The sequence below is a fragment of the Thunnus thynnus genome, chromosome 13 (assembly GCF_963924715.1).
Source record: "Thunnus thynnus chromosome 13, fThuThy2.1, whole genome shotgun sequence".
NCBI lineage: Eukaryota > Metazoa > Chordata > Actinopteri > Scombriformes > Scombridae > Thunnus > Thunnus thynnus.
The window spans coordinates 25,627,252-25,648,924 of record NC_089529.1 but is presented as its reverse complement, the minus strand read 5'-3'; the positions used below and the strand labels follow the sequence as shown (position 1 = coordinate 25,648,924).

The 21,673-nt window shown below is 38.2% G+C and overlaps 1 protein-coding gene across 1 annotated transcript; it reads right to left on the bottom strand.

The window, feature by feature from the left end:
- Positions 1 to 1,416: 1,416 nt before the first annotated feature.
- mpzl1l (myelin protein zero-like 1 like) lies at positions 1,417 to 21,222 on the bottom strand. Its single transcript, XM_067608816.1, has 6 exons — positions 21,064 to 21,222; positions 17,476 to 17,657; positions 14,698 to 14,908; positions 12,920 to 13,049; positions 9,543 to 9,648; positions 1,417 to 7,589 (listed from the first exon to the last, which is right to left on the bottom strand). Exons 1-6 carry the CDS (start codon positions 21,134 to 21,136, stop codon positions 7,494 to 7,496), a joined length of 798 nt encoding a protein of 265 aa, XP_067464917.1. The 5' UTR covers positions 21,137 to 21,222; the 3' UTR covers positions 1,417 to 7,493.
- Positions 21,223 to 21,673: the final 451 nt, after the last annotated feature.

The following is a 21,673-nucleotide window of genomic DNA, read 5'->3' as shown; positions in this document are numbered from 1 at the left end:
CCCTCTCTAGAGCAAGTGTTTGGTTTGTCCATTTTGGGCTACTGTAGAAACATGGCGGTGCAACATGGCGGGTTCTGTGGAAGAGGACCCACGCCCTATGTAGATATCATAAAGGGCTCATTCTAAGGTAACGAAAACACAACAATTCTTATTTTCAGGTGATTATACAATAATTAAAACATACTTGCTGTTAAATTCTACACAATGCACCTTTAAAAGTATTGAGTTATTAGTATGGTTGCTCAGAGGGAGCGAATTATGTAATGTGATGCCTCCAGTTTAATGGCATGTGAATATAAATGAGTAATATATTAAAATTCCTTAAACCTTGAAAAAAGCAGTTCATCCAGTAATAAGGATTAGGTGAGAATATAATAATAAAAAACAACAAACAAATAGATAATTGGCCAGGAATAGGTTTTATATAAAATTTGAACAAGTGGATACAGAGGCGATATTATGTGTATAAAAAAATACATACAATAAAAGGAAAATAAATGAATCTTATCTTTTCTATTTTTGAGCAGATGTTCAAGTTAGCTGATGAAATGTAAAAGGCACTAAATGTACAACATTCCAGTTTTTAAGACGTTAAACAGAGGCCAAGGTCATTAAGAGATGAATGAAAATAGATACAAAGCAACGTTAGCAGTCATTGGAGTAGTGCTTCTGGCCACCTGAATTTAAGTCATATTTTACATTTTTCTCCTCTAACCCCTGGGGGAAATATCTGGCTGTTTAACTGCTAAATGCTCCACTATGTTCATCAGCTAGTTGCTAGCTAGTCTGTTGTTTCATGCTGGGTGAGTAGCTAGCCCCAATGTGAGCGTCTCATGTATTTTCTCTCAAAGACAACTGATAAATGATGTTTGGAAAATCTGGTTGCACATTTAAAAACACTTTTTTTTCCAATCACCAGTTAATTATCCTCCAGAGAAACCAGTTACTACTTATGCTAATTTTTTAAAGGCACACACTGCAGCTAGGCAGGTAGCAACAGTTTTTATAGATGGGTTTCTGAGCATCAAAGCAAACTTGAATGACTGAAAGTTTATTAGAAGAAAATACCCAAGAAAGCTCTTTAGGACTGAAGGGAACAGTCAGGTCATAGTTTTATGTTGGTTAAATCTACTACCAGATACCCCTTCTATATATACTTACTCATGTGATCCACTGTTAAAATACTATTAAAGGTGCAGTGTGTTGGATTTAGCTGCATCTGCTGTGAGGTTACAGATTACAACAAACTGAATACCCCTCCCCTCACCCTCCTCTTCCAAGTGTGTAAGGGAACCTTACACACTTGTGAATATAAATGAGTAATATATTAAAATTCCTTAAACCTTGAAAAAAGCAGTTCATCCAGTAATAAGGATTAGGTGAGAATATAATAATAAAAAACAACAAACAAATAGATAATTGGCCAGGAATAGGTTTTATATAAAATTTGAACAAGTGGATACAGAGGCGATATTATGTGTATAAAAAAATACATACAATAAAAGGAAAATAAATGAATCTTATCTTTTCTATTTTTGAGCAGATGTTCAAGTTAGCTGATGAAATGTAAAAGGCACTAAATGTACAACATTCCAGTTTTTAAGACGTTAAACAGAGGCCAAGGTCATTAAGAGATGAATGAAAATAAAAACAAACAAACAAAAAAAAAAATCACAGGGCATTTGTTGTCTTTGATATGCAAGACATAGTGCAGATTTTACAACATAACATACCAAACAATTCTCAAATAACACACAACTATTTACCATCGAAGAACACTAAGCACGCACTTTAAGACTTGTCAGGAGCGGAGTGAATGCTGCAACCTGCATTCACTCAAAACTTTTAAAGACACCAACACACCAAACGTTGCGCGTGAGCTTGGTCCAACTGGAAATCTTTCATAATTTATAGTTTATATCACAATTTCTACAACAGCACTAAAACACCTGCAACAAGTCACAATTAGAAGCAAGGCGACCAGCAGTAAAGGCCTGTCAGTATCATACAGGTTGTCTTCTTTTTGATTTTGTTGAATACACTGAATTACATGCTAGCTAGTGAAAAACAAACATAAACCAACAGAAAAGGTCTTTACAATAAAATACACCCGGAGGAATACAGTGCCTGCATTGTGTGATGTTTCAGCCTCGAAGTCAAAATGCACTGAATTAAGATTAATATTCTTAAATCAGAAGGTAGTGAATGAAAAATATTTAGTGTGCTGATGCTGCCATGCAGAGATAAAGTCAGCCAGTAAAACAAGAGCTAGCGAAGCAACTAACTGAATATTTGGTCAGAAGTGTAAATTGATAGAAATAGATAATTAAATCCAGGTTGATCCATGACAGTTACATAAATAATAAGTGGAAAAGACCTTTAACATTCTACAAATATAATGTGGTAGTCACTGAGAGGATTTCCATGACATTTGGTACAAACATTCATGGTCTTCAGTGGATGAGTCCTGATGACTCCTAGCACCTAAAACAGCTCAACATTTACACTTGTCCAAAATTTAATTTCAATTAGGACACTTCTAAAATAACTAACCGCATTCCTGTCAGGCTCAGGTATATTTTGAGATGATTGCAAACATGCTAAATTCTAGCATGTTATGCTAAGACGCACAATGCTACCATGTCGACTGTTGCATAAGAGCAACTTCACAGCTGCTGAAAATCTTGTCCCTGCTGACCTCCAGTGGTTCAATTTCTCACTTTGCTGTAGTGATGAAGACTTGCTTAGACTCCAGGGTGTGTCAGTACACCATGACATTACTGTTGGGTGTGGTTGCAGGTGCAAAACAGCCCTCTTCTAACCACCACATCCAACCAGGGAAACAACACGCTAATAGGGCTGTAGCCTCCTGGTCGATTAGTTGGTCGATATGCTCTCGTCCGACCAAATTCTCATCGGTCGAATAATTACCGTGTTACTTTCATAAGGAGAAAAGTGCTACATCAGTAGCGTTCCAGGATTAATCCATTATTTCCTGCGGCAGGAGGTACAGACTAACAAATTACCTGTGAAAACAACAGGGGTTCAGAACTTTGAACTTGCCCAACCTAATGGAGACTACTAGGTCCAACTGTACTCAACATTGACTAAACGTTTACTGAATCAGTGTTCCTCCATAATGACAAAAATGAGAAACCCCGCCAGCCAAAAAATAACGCCAAATATCCATTCTTTCAGAAATCAATAGCGTTTGGGAGTTTCTGTGCAGCGCTATTCTGGCAACCTCTGTGTCGTTGCCTGGGAAACTATTGGTAGCGTAACTCCTTTTAGGAATAAGTTAGCAACAATGAATTAGCCTAACCTGAAGACGCAAAACAGAGAAATAGAGAACGGAGAAATGTGTGGCTGCTGATTTCACTGTGCACTCTGTCCCGTCACAAGGCGCGGGATGCAGCCTTCAGATCTGGACACACATTGGCACTGAGGGCAGCGAGGAGGAATCTGGAGGCTGGAATTAAAAGAGCAAAGGTGGGGTATGCTCTTAAAATTCAGGGTCATTTTTCCACCAATGACCCCCGGAACATGTAGGAGGGCATATAGACCATCATTGACTACAGCATGAGAGATACTGAATGCCCCTGGGACCTGTCTCTCCCAGATGCCCCTTAACATATTCTATGCCCGCTTTGAAGCCTCCAACTCCTCCTCCAGCTCCAGGCTCACTGTTCCACCAGGTGAGCTGCCCCTTAGTGTGTCTGCTGTGGATGTGAGGAGAACTCTGCAGCGCATCAACCCCCCGGAAAGCAGCAGGCCCAGACGATATCCTGGGAAGGGTGATGGGCTGTGGTGCCAGTGTGTCTTAAGACTTCCACCATCATCCCGGTGCCCAAAAGTGCAGCAGCAAAAAGCATGAATGACTATCGCCCGGTGGCTTTGACCCTGATAATCATGAAATGCTTGGAGCGGCTCTTCATGGTCCACATAAGGAACAACATTGACATCAATATAGAGCCACTCCAGTACGCCTACAGGAAGAACCACTCTACATCGGACGCAGATCATCCCGTAGACTCTTGCCAATAAACTACTGCTGCGCGGATGAACATCTTCCCTTTGCAGATGGGACCTGGACTTTTTGACGCATTGGCCACAGACTGTGAAAATCCACGGCATTTCGTCCTCCCCCATTACCCAAGGCTGTGTCCTGAGCCCCCTGCTGTACACGCTATTCACATACGACTGCTCAGCCAAACACCCAGGCAGCCGTATTGTGAAATTTGCAGACGACACAGCAGTAGTGGGACTGATATCCCACAATGACGAGTTGTTGTACCGGCAGGAGGTGAAAGATCTGGTGGACTGGTGCGGGGAGAATAACCTCTGCATCAATGTGGGGAAGACGAAAGTGCTGGTCGTGGATTTTAGGAGTAAAAGCCACATTCCCTCCCCCCCGTTCATCAGTGGAGCAGCTGTGGAAATGGTCCACAGCTTCAAGCACCTTGGAGTCCACATTTCAAGGGACTTGAAGTGGACCATAAACACCTCCAACATCTTAGAGAAGGCCCACCAACACCTTTATTTTCTTAGGAGGCTGAGGCAGGCCGGCCTCAATACCTCAGTGCTGGCAGCGTTCTACAGGTGTGTGGTGGAGAGCACACTCACCTTCTCCATCACCACCTGGTATGGGAACTGCTCTGCTGCTGACAGGAAGGCGCTGCAGAGGGTGGAGATCACCCGCAGCAGCCTTCCTTCCATTGTGGACATCTATATCAGCAGGTGCAGAAGCAGTGCGTCCCGCATCATGGGGGACCCTACCCACCGCGCCCATGGAGTGTTTTACCCCCCTCCCCTCGGGCAAGAGGCTGCAGAGCATTAAGACCAGAACAACTAGGCTCAAATGCAGCTTTTACCCAGAGGCTGTTAGACTGGTGAACTCCATGCCTCATTAAACACACTTTCACCGTTCTGCCTCTGTGCTGCTATCTGTCATGCTGCCATGTTATCTTAATTTAACTTCTTTTTTTTTTATCCACTGCACTGCGGTATTGATTAAATATGCTTATTATTGTTACTTATTCTTTGTATTGGACTAATTATGAGACTTATTGCATTGTACGCTGCTGGACCTGAGCACAAATTTCGTTTCATGTGTAAGCATGCAAATGACAAAAATTAACCTTGAAATTTGATGTCCTGGTGGGATAATCTATTCTATCCACCTATTTTGTTTTCATGTGTGTAATGAGCTTTGCAGCCCTGCCAAGTTGCTACAGAGTCTTGTAAGGAACATTGTGAGCACAGCAGTGCAAGACAGACAAAGGCAATAATCAATACAGTAGAAAATGGTACAATCAGCTCTAATTAGGATCTAATCAGCAATACTTGCTGCCGGAGGGTGTCCAAGAAACATATTAATTTTGTGTTTTTTGTACACACTGTCGACTAAAGAAAGCTTAATTCAAGCCATTTTGAATTTGACAGGCTCAACAGCTCCTGCAGGCACTGTATTTAAGTTGGAGTGTCCGGTGACGAATAATTAAGACTAAAAAGATAAAAACAGATTTAGCATGCCACCGACTTTCTAGACCTCTACAGCAAACTACTTTCCCTCTCTGGAAAGACATCCACAGCCATACCACACTGGAATGAGTTACAGTAAACAGCACTATATCTTACATGAGCAGGAAATATATACAAATATTGGTCGACACAGATATTTACTGCATTTTGGAATGACAAGCTGAAGCTGAAGGCGTTTAGACTGGTTGCAACACAAACATCATTCTCATAGATAAGCAAACCATTAACAAACAAAAATACAAGATAAATTTGGCTGTTAAATGCTTCAAGACAAAGGAAAACCATAAGATTTTTGGAATGTATTGTAAAGCTTAAAAGCATCTGTAAAGAACTTACCTAATATTACTGTTGACATTAGACATTTGGCCCATAATTTTGGAAAAAAAAAAAAAAAAAGCTTTACGTGATACATAGTTTCTAAAGAAAAAGGATGGATATTTTCATAATTATGATTGTTATGTTAGTAAATTGCATGCAAACAGTGTTTTAGCATTTATTTTGTCCCAACAAATGAGAGCTCCCAGGTTTAAGAAAAAGAGATATTTTACCTCAGTGGAACATTGTTTTGACATGCGTATTTTAAAAACTTACTTACTTAAAACTAAATTGAAAAGAAAAGAAAAGGCCCAGGTTTATTATCACTAGCAGCAAACCTTTTATTTTTTTATAAGTACACCTAAAAAAGCAGAAAACATGTTGAGGTCTGATGCAAAAAATATCGTCTGTGTTATTATGCACTTTAAAAAAAAAATAAAAAAATGAAGACAGACGAGAGCAACTAAAATTTGGTTCATTATATATAATTATATAAAATTCTGGTAATAACCAGAAGGCAGAATAAAAAGGTTAAAGAACATGTTCCACTGAGGTAAAAATCAATAGGGAGTCTTTAAAAAAAAAAAAAAAAAGGTACCACAACAACATGCCAGAACTTTACAGAAAAGTGAAGCATTCACAGTAATACAACGTCAGACGGCTTCTTCTGTTTTGCGACTCGTTGAGGAGTACCAACTTTAGCTTGTAGATGTCATTATAACTGCATGCAAAGTTACTGTAGGCAATGTAAAATCCAACTCTAAATTATTCACCCCCCCTACTAAACAAGATCACCTCGTGGAACTGCCCGACAGGTGGAGACGAACTGAGCTTCAGCAGCTTGTTGCACCAGCTGTGTGTAAATTCAAACATAGTTTAGCTGAAATGTAATTTGGAAGTTGGGCAATAGTGTTATAGAAAAAAAACAGGCTTCACCATAAAAGTGAGCTACAAAATAGAGTTGATACATAACTTGGCATCTGTCTCGGTGTGTAATTCTGGTTAGACGTTGTACGGATTAAGCCTGAATTGATCCCCCCCCACACAGCCAATTTTGGTCGTGTCGGCTGTCGTTTGACATTCAGTTTGAGATCGTTTCAGATCCGGCTGTCGGATGTATTTCTGACAAGTTAGAAACTTTTGGACGACTGTCTTTCAGCTTGAGCATCACCACGCCCCGATTTCTCACACCACTGCTTGTGCAACAAACTGCAGAGCTTAATTTTTTTTTTTGTATATGTGTGTGTGTGTGTGTGTGTGTAGTCACAAAGCCACAAGTATTAAAATAAAATTAAAATAAAAATATTTTTACATGTGGAATGATTTCAATGACGGCGTTCTTATTTTTACTTGGAACACTGTGTTAGAGAACAACTTCTGATCAACTTGGCTGATGTTACGGAGCAATGTATTGCCCGCTGGAGTGTTTCTTTTAGTGTTTATAATAATGCATATGGAAACATTGTTTTATTATCATTATGTTTTCAGAGGAGAGAAAAAAGAAACTGCATCAGTTTTGTCCCTGTTAAAATATCCCCACCCTTCCCAAGAGCAGCTGATAGAGAGGTCTGATACTTTACTGTGTTGTTTTGTGGGGTTTTTTTTTTTCTTTTCTTTTTTTGGTCCCCGGTTCCTCTTCAGTTTTTACGAATGTCTGCGTAGACCACGGGCTCCATCTTATGAAATGAGTTTTTGCTGCCTGAGTGATCCAACTGGGCATATATCACCGGGCCCTGAAGCATACCAAGAAAAAGCAGAGTGGAAAAGAGAAGCAGTCAGTAAAAAGACACAAATACATCCAGAACAATCACAAGACTCCAAAGACAGAGAAGAACCCTGATATAAGCAAAGGGCCTTTATTGTTCCACTACTACATCATTTTAGAACTCATGCTGATGGTTAAATGTTGATAAATGCACTCTCTAGAATAAAAAAATTGCATTTTATAATTTTTCCAGTGGAGTTTATGCATGGCTGATTAGTACTATTTTATGCTGTGAAAAAGATTATTATAGTTTTAATGAGATTTAGATGCCAAAATTGATTCTCATGCAAACGGATTAAAGCTAAAACGATTAGTACATTAAAAGAAAATGAATGTGCATTTTGATAATTGATTAATTCAGTCATTTTTAAGGAAAAAATGCAAAATTATTACTCCTAAAATGTGAGGTCTCAATGCTTTTCTTTGTCATGTATGATGTTAACTTGAATATCTTTGTCTTTATCTATTTTGAGTTGCTGCTTAGATAACATAATGAGTCTGAAAACATCATCTTGGGCTGTGGGAAATTATAATTGCTGTTTTTCAGTTTTCTGACCTCTTATTGATAAAAATATGAAGTTTTCAGTTGGTAAAAAAAAACCTCAACTTCTACAGAAAACATGGTGAATGCTGCTGTTCAGTTGCATATTTGCATTTTTCCATGTGAAGTGAACAGAGACATGTCCACATGTCCACTTCAATTGAGAGCCTTTCAACTTGAGAGAAAATTAATGGTTATTTTGGGTTGTATGCCTCCATGAATGAGAAAGCAGTAGCAGCATAAAGTAGAGGGTTTGAAGGACTTTTGGAATTAAGTCTTTCTGAGCTGTCTCTCACACACACACACACACACAATCACTGCTTGTGAATGTCTCACTGCTTTTTCCACAGATTTAAAAGGACAAACTGACCCAAAATTTTGTGATCTCATCAACTACAACTTTCCAGGAAAACAGCGCATCTTCAAGAGTGATCTCAAGTCATCACAAATTCTGCCCATCGTTTTTTTTCTCCGTAACTATTGAGCATTGATCCTTCGTCGTTTCATTTCTTGCCTCTAAATCCTTATTTAAAAAGGAAATATATCACATTAAGGAAGCAATGATACAATTTAAAAAGGATCTTTAAAACCACATACACTGTTTGGGAGCCAAATTAATGATAACTTGATATTTTGATCCATTTTTAAAGCCCCACGATGTGAATTTGCATTCTTGTATAACAAAATATTGCGCCACGATATTTCTTTATACTGATATTATCTACTTATTTCATTTCATGTTGTATCGGGCAACATGTTATCGACTCTGGCGTTCAGACTGACATTAGCTCTGCATGACAAAACGTAGCCATGCGGAAAACAACGCGGGGTCGTCTGGCAAAAAAGTCGTTAACCTAATCACTGATCTGGAGCGCCAACTGGACTTCCTGGATTTTATTTCATTGCCTCACCGGTACCTTAAACAACGCAGCCCCTTGCGCTGTTTTAACGCAGGGCTGTTTCCGGTCTTCAGTCTTGCACTTAATGTTCAAATTTGATAGTTTGTTTTGCTTTGTGTCTGCTTGTATTCCCGCTGTTGTTTGTTTTATTGTTCATCTGATCACTCATTGTATTTATGTCTTTATTTCTGGTACTTAAATATTCTTGTCACATGATCTTAAACTCTACTTTTGTATCATTTTGCAACTTTTTGTTTTGATAAGTGCTATATATATATAAATTATTATAAATATTACCTTGTATTGAAGTTTTTTATTATTGTCTGAACCAAATACTGTACATACATTGTATGAGTGGGCAGTGATAAAGATATTGAGTATATTTCAGGTCTGTTTTGCTAAACAACATAGCCACATAAATGCAACACTCTCCCAGTGAAAGGGTGGCATCCAGTGGATTTCTTGGTCCCCCAGCTCCTACCTGTAGTGGACCCGAGGGACTGGTGCACCTGGAGCCCTCCTGGCTGGACTCCACCTTCTTTCTTGGTTGCGGAGCCTGAGAGCTCACACTTTCCAAGGATGTACATCTAGTTTAGGGTTACGATTTGCCATGGTGTCGAGCAATCATTGGTGCACAGTCAAATGGAGACAAAGACAAATAATGGGACACGAGAGAAAAATAAAACAATGAGAAATGAGCACATGGAACAAAGTTCATGGCAGCTCCCAGTGGTTTGGCAGAGATATTGAAAGCAGTGACACTGGGAGGAAACTAGAGGTGCAGTGATGGGATATAAAGTGACATCAGACTGGTGCTGATGCAGCTTCCAAGTATTCGGCCTCAATTCCTAAAATAAAGCTACCACAATAGCTTTATTTTAGGAATTGAGGGCGACACAATGTTAAAAGTTTGCAGAGGAAGGTCAACAGTTATCTATAGCTGATCTGCTGTCGGTGTTATGAGCATTTCTTACTGTTGCTGTTTTTTGTTTGACATTTTAATCAAGAAAATAATCAGTAGATTAATCCATAATGAAAATAATCGTTAGCTGCAGCTCCGGTAATAACCAGAGCAACTGCTGAGATCTTAAGAGTGTGGCAACATCGCTGAATATAGGTTAATAAACACGAGCAGTCATAGTTTACATTATTTTGGTAGATAGGGCTGATGGCCTGAACTATGAAAAACATAAACCCTATGTCATAAAAAAAGGTTTTCTATAAGAAACGGTTAACTGTAACCTTCTCTGAATGAGCTGTTTTGGAGTCTACGTTAGTCAGTAGGTCTGTTAAAAGAAGAATATCTAACCTGTTTTATGGTCTTTTCTCCATTTAATTAGTATGGTTTACAATTATTTTAATTGAAGATAGTTTTACAATGGTCAGGATATGACAACCAAAATAAATGACTTAATAAAGTTGTACTTGGATCGATACTTGCATCAGTCAATCCGTTCAATTATTCAGTCCATGGACTGTTGTAAAGCATAAAAATCAAACAGGTTATCAGTGCACCTCTAGCAAAGATACATAACATGTATAACAGCATGTACAGCAGGAGAGGCAGCGTCCTGGTGGAAAACTATTTCACTTACCTACATGAGCTTCATAATAAACTGTCAACTTTTTATGTTGTATCATTTCAAAGTGACTAAACACTCAACAATTTTGTTGACTAAACATGCTTCTTTAAAAAAAAAAAAAAAAAAAAAGCTGGTTATGAAAAGTAAGTCTTGACAGAAACAACAATGGTTAGATGACATAGTGACGAGTTAATAGAAAAAAAGGCTGTGAAATTAGTCATGTTAACACATTGAAATGGAAGAAAGTGACTGGCACCAGTGCAAAAAGCAACCCCAACGATCACCAGTACTTCAGCTCACAGGCTCAAACCATCCAACAGTCCGTTAAGAGCTGGCTTTAAAGGCGTTTTCAAACCCGTAGTTCATTTGGTCCGAATCAGTAAACGAGTCGGTAATTTTGGGGCGTTTTCCCCTTGGTTCAGTTTCTTTTCACACAGAATAAAATCCATGTGAACCGAAATACAGCACACAGCAAAGCACACCTGATCATGGGAGCCATTAAGCTTAAATTGAGGTCAGATCACGTTCCCACCAACCTCAGTATGGTTGTTTTCGTCCGAACCTGAGTACGATTGCTGTGTTCAAATCTGCCCAAATGAATCTCACCAAGGAGGAAAACGAACCAGACTCCGATTCAACCAGACAAAAAACACACAGGACTGAAAACGCCATTAAATAAGTCTTAATGCTAAATTCAACGTCCGTGACATCTCTCAATATATGGTTATCTCTCTCAAACAGAGCATGCGAGGTAGAAATGGTCAAACTACCTCAAGCATACACAGGAAACTAAATCTAGTTTTTGACAATGTCTTCAACAAACATGTTAATAATTAGTAACACATCACCAACAGCCCGAAACACACAGCTTTTTCTTCACAGGTTAACGTAGAGAGAGAGAGAGAGTGAACCCTGCTCCCATGCAGAGAGAGTTAGAAAGTGTTATGGTCTGATGATTAAATCTCTGAGTTAAAATTAACTCTAAAAGAAAATAAAGATTCAGGGAACAATCACACGGGGCATAAAATCAATCTGTGAAACTTTAACAACATCATATGTCATTTACATTTAAGCTTCACATGCTGAATGCTTAAATGTGAGCTGTGAAATGCTGTATGTAGATAATGAGGACCCAACTGCATTGCTTACACTACTGCTACCTTATTTATAATATTATACCTTATAGTACGATTATAACCATTACAAATATAGCTGAATAATCCCAAAGCCAACGAGAATACTTGATTCTGATTGGCCAAGAGGTGTGTATTATTTTCAGATAACTAACTAACTCTGAGGATTATTGTCAGACATATTGCTGCATATTGCTGTTACTAAGAGCCATGTGGAAGAACGTAGGTCATCCTTCCTTAATACTACTGTTGAAGTAAACAACTGTAGCTTATCTCCTGCCTCCCGTAGGATGGTAGCCGACGCCCTATGTAATATTGATGCGCGGAAAATCAACAGGTGATGACAAACTGGAAACATTTGCTTTGAAATCCTAAACACAGTTAATTTCTGAATACATAACTCATATTTTCAGTCTCAGCATTACCTCTGGCATCATTCCTACAGTTTGGAGGACTTCCTCCTCTCCGTAAAGGTGGTAGTAAATCTGAATTAAATAATTATTGTCCAATCTCAAAACTATCCTGTCTTGCAAAAATACTTGAGTCGCTTGTTAATGAATAGTTGAAATCGTTTTTATCCATTTCAGTCTGGCTTCAGGCCTAAGCATAGCACTATTTCTGCTACTTCTTTAGTTATTAACAATGTAGTCTTACCATTAGATAACGAAAAAAACACAGGGCTTTTTATTGATTTAACAAAAGCTTCTGACACAGTTGACCACTCTGCTTTTATAAAGAGTTTCTTCTTTGGGTTTTGAAGCTACTGTTATGAAGCTATTGCTGCCTGTGGTTTCAGAAGAATCTCTCTGATAGGTCGCAGTGTGTCAGAACAGGTAATATTCAGTCCTCTTTTCTCTCCATTAGAAAGGGAGTTCTCCAAGGTTCTGTCCTTGGACCAGTTTTATTCAGTATTTATATAAATAATACTACCTCTTCATTGTACAATTGTAACTTCCATCTATATGCAGATGATGCTGTCCTTTATTCCTGTGCAGATTCTATTCATGCTGCCATTCAAAATCTGCAGTTATCAATTATCCTCCTTCTAAAACACCTTCATTATTTAAAACTGTATTTTAAAAAAAAAAAAAAGTTCTATGGTGCAGTTGTGCACGTGGAAACACATAATAGAGCACACTTACCCTTCATAATCATGGCGGTTGTGAATCATCCTCATGACAACGCAGGCAGCTACGGCAATGAGGACAAGCAGAAATAAAGCACCGCAAACTGCTCCAACTATGATGGGAGTTTTGCTCTGCGGGAGAGATTCTGGACACAATAAACAAAAAAGGAACAACATTCATGCTTGGTTTAAAAATATCAAACAATTACTGCCTAAAAGCCTCTTGATTGTTATGGTGGATTGCTCTCCAAGGCATTTTGAATCTCTAACACTGAGTTTCTGTATTTAAATTTACATTTTTTCATTGAGTAAGTTGATATTATTCAACTGTTTCTATTTTTATTCAGTCTGTTTGTTTAGGAAAAATACTACGGCAGCTCTTTGTGACAGCTGAAAAAAAGTCAGTCAAACATATTTTGATAAATAAACAAATGTGTTTTATTTTGTATATAATATACTCCCACCTGGAAGGTGGGGCCAAAATATAACATGCCAACACATGCACATGTTAGCTTCATGCAAATGAAAACAAACAAGAAGAATGCATCTGATTAACATATCTGAGTAGGAAAGGCTTTTATATTTTGATTACACCAGATCTCACAGTGCCAATACCAGTGAGGTGTGGAGGTGAGATATTAAACTGAAGCTGCAAGTGTCCAGAAACATACCGGATGAGAGTCAATTCAAGCTAAGATTAGGCTTAAAGGATCACAGTCAGGTGCCGATATGAACCCCCAAGGGATGGGAGCCAGAATCCACAGTGTGTCATTTTAAACAAAAATGCTTTTTAAAGTTTATTTATTGACCTGTTGCCTAATGTTCTCTGGACAGCAAAATTCGTCACTCGTTGACATTTAAGAGCTACATCCAACTGAGACATGTACTTTTCTCCCTACATGCACTTTAATGCACTGTTGCACAACTGCTAACTGCTTGTTCTTTTTTTGGGTTTTTATTCTCTTGGAATTTATATGTTTTTATAATTTTTTTAAAGGGAATTTTTACATGTACAGTATATCTTTATCCTTTCTGTTGTTGAACTGCTGTGGGCTGGGAGGAGCAGCATTTTGGGGTTTTTTTGTGTATGCAAATAAACAAGAAAATGAGAAACTAAATCTTGAAATCTTGAAAAAAAAAACTTATGAGGCTTCAGCAATCTGAGTTAGTCTTATCAAGTTGATATCTGCCACATTTACAGTATTTTTAGCATCAAAATCCCTGTTGTGGGGCCCGTCCTTTCATCCCAGTTTAGTTAAACTGGTTTTAAAATATTAAAACAAGAACCTCGGTAATTTAAATTAACCTGTGATTTAAAAAGGTGATACTCTTTGTTTTAAAGCTAGATTTAAAGCTTTGGTGCAGCAGCATTTTAAGATAATCTAGGTTTTTTTCTTAAAATTCTAGGTGGTGTAAGCTACCCACTGTGTCCAAAATGTACATAATCAGGAGAACCCAAATTACTGAAAACCCATTCAGCCAACTGCAGTCGATGACCAAATATAAACCTCAGAGTAAAGTTGCCTAGGAACATAACAGGTTCAGCACAAAGAGAGACACTGCAGGCTCAGATTGCTCTATACAGCAGTCATATTATCCAATCAGCATGTATGACAGTGGGTGAGTGTGCACAATGGGCCAAGGCCACAATCCTGCTCATAACATGGCAAAGACAAGCAGGTACATTTAAAAAAAAAGAAAAAACATCACCCTTAGAGTATCCAGAATGTATTCCACAAACAAATTAATCAGTTGTCAACTTTGAGGCATTAATGAACACATCTGAACATTCACCTTTCAGAACAACCCTGAGCTCTGTTCGAGCCTGTGTCCCCTGTACGTCTGGCGGGTTCTTCACGTCACAGAAGTAGGTGCCGTTGTCACTGAACTGAGCAGAACTCAGCTGTATAGAAGCGTCCCTCTTGTTGATGTCTCCAATAAACTGCACTCTGTCTTTGAACTCAGCTTGTCCTGGGAATCCCTTCCCATTGGAAAAGTAGAAAATCTGCAAAGGGAAGAGATTGGAAATTAAAAAAAAAAAAAAAAAAAATCACTCTGCTTCGTGGTATCAATAAGACATCGATACTGTAGTTATAAGACAACAATGAAGCGCATGATCAGGTCAAGAAAATTAAGCAAGAGTGGACAATCTTCTCTCTGTGAATCTCTTTCTGTGTCTGAGTCACAGCAGCACATATAAGTTGACTAACACAGCTGTTTTTCTGTTTTGATGGAAAATGTGAATGTTGGGATTTTTTTCTTTTTTTTTTTTTTTACAACTAGTTCAGCACAGCGCTGCTCCCCACAGCATCCTCACACATCTAGCATTGCTGAGTAAGTGAGCTGACGGTGCTGTGAATAAAAATAAAAACATAAGATTCAAGTATCCTCGACACTGATCTGACTTTGGATGATTCATGGAGTCAGAAGCCAGTTTTTATGTTTTTGTGGTCTCGTGACTTTCAGCGGTGTCAGCTGTGTAAACAAAGCTCTGACGAAAGGTTTCTATTTTAAAGATTTGTTTCCTGTAGTCTGATGATAACTGTTTTTATATCGCTTTCACACAACAGTAACAGGAAGAACACAGAGTGCCTGATATTGATATTGAGCTGTGAAATCCTGCTAGCATTTGTCAACTGAAGCCCCTTTCAGTCACGCATCCCTCTACGTTAATTTAACAATTTAACGTGTCAGAAAAAGCACCGGAGTCATTTAAAAGTCATGAGAGTAATCTCACACAAGGTCAGAGCTGTAATGTTTCCGCATCGCTGTCAACATGGAACAAGTCTGAACTGAACGCCATCAGATTAATGAAAACATTTCATCATCACAGTGTAAAACATGCGGACAGAAATGTGAGTCTTGTTTCTCCTTTTGAGATCTAAAGAACAAACTAATAAAACACTATTTAAAGAGCAAATTTTAAGTTCTTCTCATATCAGATCAGTCTATAAAAACTATTTTTCTCCTCATGATGCAATCTGGGCAAAAGAGGTTAAAAAAACCCTTTTAACCATTATAATAGTCTGAGCAGCACTCTTATTAAAAAAAACTGTTTGCATGTTAAATATTTCTTTAATTTTTAGATTTAATTTGTACACAAGGACATTCACATATTATAAAAACACTTTTACCTAAACATACTCAGCTATACAGAAAGTCAAAGTGAACAAAAGCTTCTGCAGGAGAGGTAAGAAGCTTATACAAAGAAACTCCAGAAACTTAAGATAAACATAAAATAATGAGGAAGGAAAAGCTACTACAAAAAAAAAAATAGAAAAAGAAACAACGTGAGTAAATAGGAGTTTAATGAATATCGGTTTATCGCCCTGTCTTTAATGCTTGTGTACGTGTGTTGGATATTATAAAGACTCAGCTCTCTAATATCATTTAATGATGAAATGATGCAGAAATGCGTCAGAGGATTCATTGAGAGAAGCGGAGGCTCCTAATGGTCGTTAATTAAGGCTTCAACAACTGAATAAGTTTTAAAATCCATCAGTCATGCAGCCTGTGAAAGGACAAAAACAGTTTCCTTTGCTATCATGACATTTTAACTTCAAGCTCTCTCTCTTTCTCTTTGTCCCTAATCCCTCTCCGCACCAGGTTCCAAACATAACGTGAGCAGGCAGCTCTTTCTGTAAATGTCATGTCTCTGACTGACAAAAACACATCTCTTAAACGGACAGATGAAGCAAGCGATGCTTAATGTTCCATACATGAAAAGGGCTGAATTGTTGACGGCATGTATCTGTGCTGGCATGACTGCCCTGCAAATTAAAAAGCCTGTGGCTATGTCAGGCAGTCCCCCCCCCGCCCTGCCTGCCTGCCTGCCTGAGAAGGTATTGTGGATATGACTCGCAGTCTTCCCCGCCCTACAAACTTTCTTTCCTCTGCGGGATCAACTGTTTACATTTCACTCCAAGTACAAACACAATGAAGAAAGTAAAGGTGATGTGAAGCTCAATCCTCTAGAGGACCTACTGATGTTTTTTTATACTGTGTGTGTGCACAGCGTCTCAGATTAGGACTCTAATAGAATCACAATCATTTCTACTATCAGCTATGTTCATAGTAGCTGATTGAGACAGTTTTAGCACTTGACAGTAAATTTTGATTGTTTGAAAGCAACATCTGCGGTAATCACCAGCATCATGAATCATGTTGTCAGAAACAAATCCGTTTACTCGCTGTGAGTGGGAGGCCCCAAATATAAACTCTATGAAAATCCTGCAGCAAAAACAGCTTTGTGCTGTAAGAAATAGACAAGAACACTAAAACAAACATCAAATTATTATGCTCAAGCCAGACAGATAAGATAAATAGATGAAAACAAACTCAAAAAATTTAAGCATAAGTAACGTTTTTTTTAAAAATACACAAAATAAATAAATATCTAGCATTAGCATTGTGCTAAAAAAGAAGCCTGCTGTATATGAAACGGTGTTATCAGCATGAGGAGCATCTGAAGCCTTTTTCCTTCATGTATCAGTGCAGCTACAACAATCGTAGGAAAACATCCTGGAGCTGTGGGAAATCTTCCCTCAGCGGATACGGCCGGCGAGGACTTACCACGTACGGAGCTTTGAAGTACTGATTGTCGGGCTGATTGGACTGAAAAGTCCAGGTTACTGAGGTGGAGCTGGTGACGACTGCGTAGGTTTGGAAGGTACATCGGAGGACCCCCGTGGTGCCGTTCTCCATCATCACTTCAGGTTCAGTGTGTACGTCGATTGCCAAGATAGGTTTTGTGACTGTTAATAAACGAGGGGGGATAAAAATAAGTTTCCCGGTAAGATAACATGAAAAATATGAACACACCATTTATTACTGTTATGGAAAAGGACAAACTGGAAGGAAGAGCTGATAGTCGGACACAATAACACAACTAAGTAGAGCGTCACCACATCAGGGCTGCGACTACCCATTACTCTTTATTATTGATTGATCTGCTGATTATTTATTTGGTCAATAAATAGTAAGAAACACATTTTCCTGTTCACTTGAATGGGAAAGTGTGTCCAAACTTTTGACTGGTATTGTATGTTTCTAGAATTTACCATCATATAAAACTATGAAAACCAGCAAATATCACATTTAGAGGCCAAATGGAAGCTTGAACCTGTGAATTTTGGGCATTTTTTGCTTAAAAAAAATACTTTCTTAAACAAGTGATGAATTATCAAAGTGGTTACCAACTAATTTTCTGTCAACTGACTTATTGATTATTATATTATTGATTATACATATCACCAAAGACTTGAAAGCAAAGAGGTGTACACAACTGTGCACACAATATAATGATTGATATCATTTAATAATTTGTTCAGTTTACTTAATTTATTCCCACAAATGAATATCTTTAATTTTATTTAGGGCTGCAATTTAAGATTATTTTTTATTATTGATTAATCTGTTGATTATTTTCTCAGTTAACTGTTTAGCCTATGAAATGTTTTTTAAAAAGTAGTGAGAAAGAGTCCACTATGATGATTTAAATTTGCTTGTTTTGTCTGAATAAACAGTCCAAAACCTTAAGATGTTCAGCTTATTGTCATATATGACAAAGAATAACAGCAAATGGTCACGTATGAGAACCAGAACATGTTTTGGGGTTTTTGCTGAAACGATTATTCGATTATCAAAATAGTTGCACGGTACAAATCTGCCAAATGATGACATGCACCCTTGTTTCTCGGTCCTGATGTGATTACAACATTCCTGACTGTAAACACTATTCTAATGTTACATTTTCTGGTGCAAGTGTGTCTAACACTACTGTAAGAAATGACGGTGACAGATACTGGGTATAGTATACAGGTAAAAACTTTCTCTCTTGCAGAACAGGATTTAAAAATGTAATTTAATGTGTGATAATGATTAACGTCACACAGAGACTGAACACTGTGTCTTGGACAGATGGCTGCCAAGGCCTGTCACAGATGACTGATTAATAATTTGCCCAGGACAGCTTTCAATGGGGCATGTTTGATATTACAGTCACCTTAAGAGTTTTGTTTAATATTTCTGAAATATCAAATCGCAACCTTGGTAAACACAGACACGTGACTTTCACTTCTGTTCTCTTAATAAAAGGATCTATTGGACTGTAAATTCAACAGCAGCAAACCCGCATGACTCCTCTGGATATAATAATTACACCCAACTCTGTCGAAGGAACATTATTCTGTGGAGATTCAGACTCCAGAGATTAATGTGCACTAAAAATAAGACAAACAGACAGACATTGGCATTAACTGGTCTGTATTCAGTTGATGAAAATTTCACAACACAAAGAGGAAGGATGCGTTGTCATCCATTTCCTCCTGTCTGGTCTTATTATTCTGAGATTCAACAAGGAAGTCCATTTCTCCAAATTTCAGGGTACTGCTATTCAGCATTTCAAAAGGTCTTTATAGTGATTCAGCAATTACTCTAAATACTCTAAGACATTACTTTTTTTTGACATTTCATGCACTTCCAGACAGATAATGCCACACAGTTTCTCTGTCTGGGGCTATATCTATCTCCCTTATATCTTCTCCCGGCTGAGAACATATTAAATTGTATTTTAAATGGATGTATAATGTGGATATTAATTGTATGAGTTAAAGTTCACAATTTCTCATGCGTGTCTTAAAAAACAACAGTCAGGTGCCTGTATGAACACTGAAAGAGTTTTTCCTCACTGTAATCATTCCTCCTGTTCATACAAGATCCCCTTCAAATGTGCTTTCGGTGTAAGTGATGGAGGCCAAAATCCACAGTGTGTCCACACAGTCACTTAAAAGTTTATCTGAAGTTTATATGAGGCTTCAGCAGTCTGAGTTAGTCATATCAAGCGGATATCTGCCACATTTATGGTATTTTTAGCATCAAATCCCCTCTTTGTGTTTCTTCGGACGGTGTTTCCCTGTTGAGCTGCGGTGGAAGAATAGTAACAAAAAGAGGGACACTAGCACTAAAAGCACTAAAAACACTAACGCTAAAGATATCCACTTGATTGGAGCTTCATATTAGCTTCAGATAAACTTTTAAATAAATGTTTGTGGATTTCGTCCGCGTCATAAGTGCATTATGAAGGGATCTTCTAATGGTCAGTATAAACAAGAGGGAAAAAAAGCTGCTTCAATGTTTATTTGGCCACCAGACTGTTGTTTTAAGACAGACTTGAAAAACTGTGAACTCATCCTTTAATGTGACAGATTTGGAGAGTTTGGATAGCTAACCATTAGCAATAACGTAAATGTTAGTAGCAGTGACACGTAGTTATTGTGCTTACTGTCCTTGTATGAATGTGAATCTGGCTATCTAAACACAAACTCTAAACAAAATCATGTGCGCACACTTACCTAAAGTTGAGCTCATAGTGATATATGAAGGTAAGTTAACTCTCTGCGTCAGGAAACCAACAAGGAAATTAGATGTTATCTGCGGCGAGTAAAGGTGGGGAGTCGGGCTACCTGCAGAGCTGATGCGTTGGCACTGTGTGTTCACAAAACAAACTAACTGCTATTTAACACTAAGAATAGAGACGAATAACGTTGTAAATGACTTGAAATAGTGTTAACTGTGTGTCCTGGTTAGCGTACTTACTAACAAACCCCAGACGACACGCCTAACGACACCATTAATCAGATATCTTGCACTTTTATGTGGCTTTGTTGATCGGCTAAAGTACCTGCATGGTAGCACACACTTCAACATTTGTCCCTAATCCCTCTCAGAACACAGACATTTTCTGTACAAGATACTCTTCAATTCGGTATAACTCTTGCATGCCCTGTAATTCTTATTTCAGTTAAATATTAAGGTGTTAGCCTCTTTTATTTACGGTAAGTCCTACTATCATTGTCCACACAGCGACACTGCCGTAGGGCGGTAGCTTCCAATCTGTGCAAAAGCTTATTCACATTTTAGTGCATTTAACTGTTGAAAAAAAAAATATCTACACTGATTCGCCCCAATATGCAAAAGAAGGCTCTAAGTAGTTGTCCAGAAATGTGTTAGATTTCGTCTCTATCAGTGAGAACGAACATTAATTAGCAGGATTGTGAACAGAGGTTAGGCTTGCTAACCTGATGTCCCACCTAAAATAATGAGCTCCAAATCAAACATTTCAAAATCAAAATTAAACCCCGCCAGGGCTTTTAGACTCACCTAATAGAACACATAAAGTAAATCCAGTCAATAAGACACACTTGCAGGTGACATTTGGCAGTTTTATCTCCATTATCTTCTTGTAAACAGGGGTAACGTTAGTTCAGCTCTCTTTTTTTTCACCAACTGTCGTCCCGAAGCTTTTCTTCTTCGTGGAATGTTCCTGCGGCGAGATACGTCGTTCATAATGTGTCTGCTGCCCCCTACAGGAAGTACAGGTACTACAGGTACTACAAGGAATTGCTGCCGCCTCACATTTTAGCAGTGGTGGAAGAAGTATTCATTTACTTAAATAAAAAGTACAGCAAAGTAAAAATACTCCATTACAAGTAAAAGTTCTGCATGAAAAATCCTACTTGAAGATCTCCCCCAGACATGTATTAAGACATTTCAAAATATTCTGCTTGAAATAACAGTACATAATACATTTAATTTGTACCGCACTTTTCATTGATAGTGAAACTCAAAGTGCTACTGTATTAATAACAGAGAACACACAACATAAAGAAAATAGTGCTGAGAATTAAGATGAAAAAGCCTCCCTGAAAAGAAAGGTTTTCAGGCCTTTTTTAAAAGAGCCTAGGGTCTGTGCTGCCCTCAGATGGTGAGC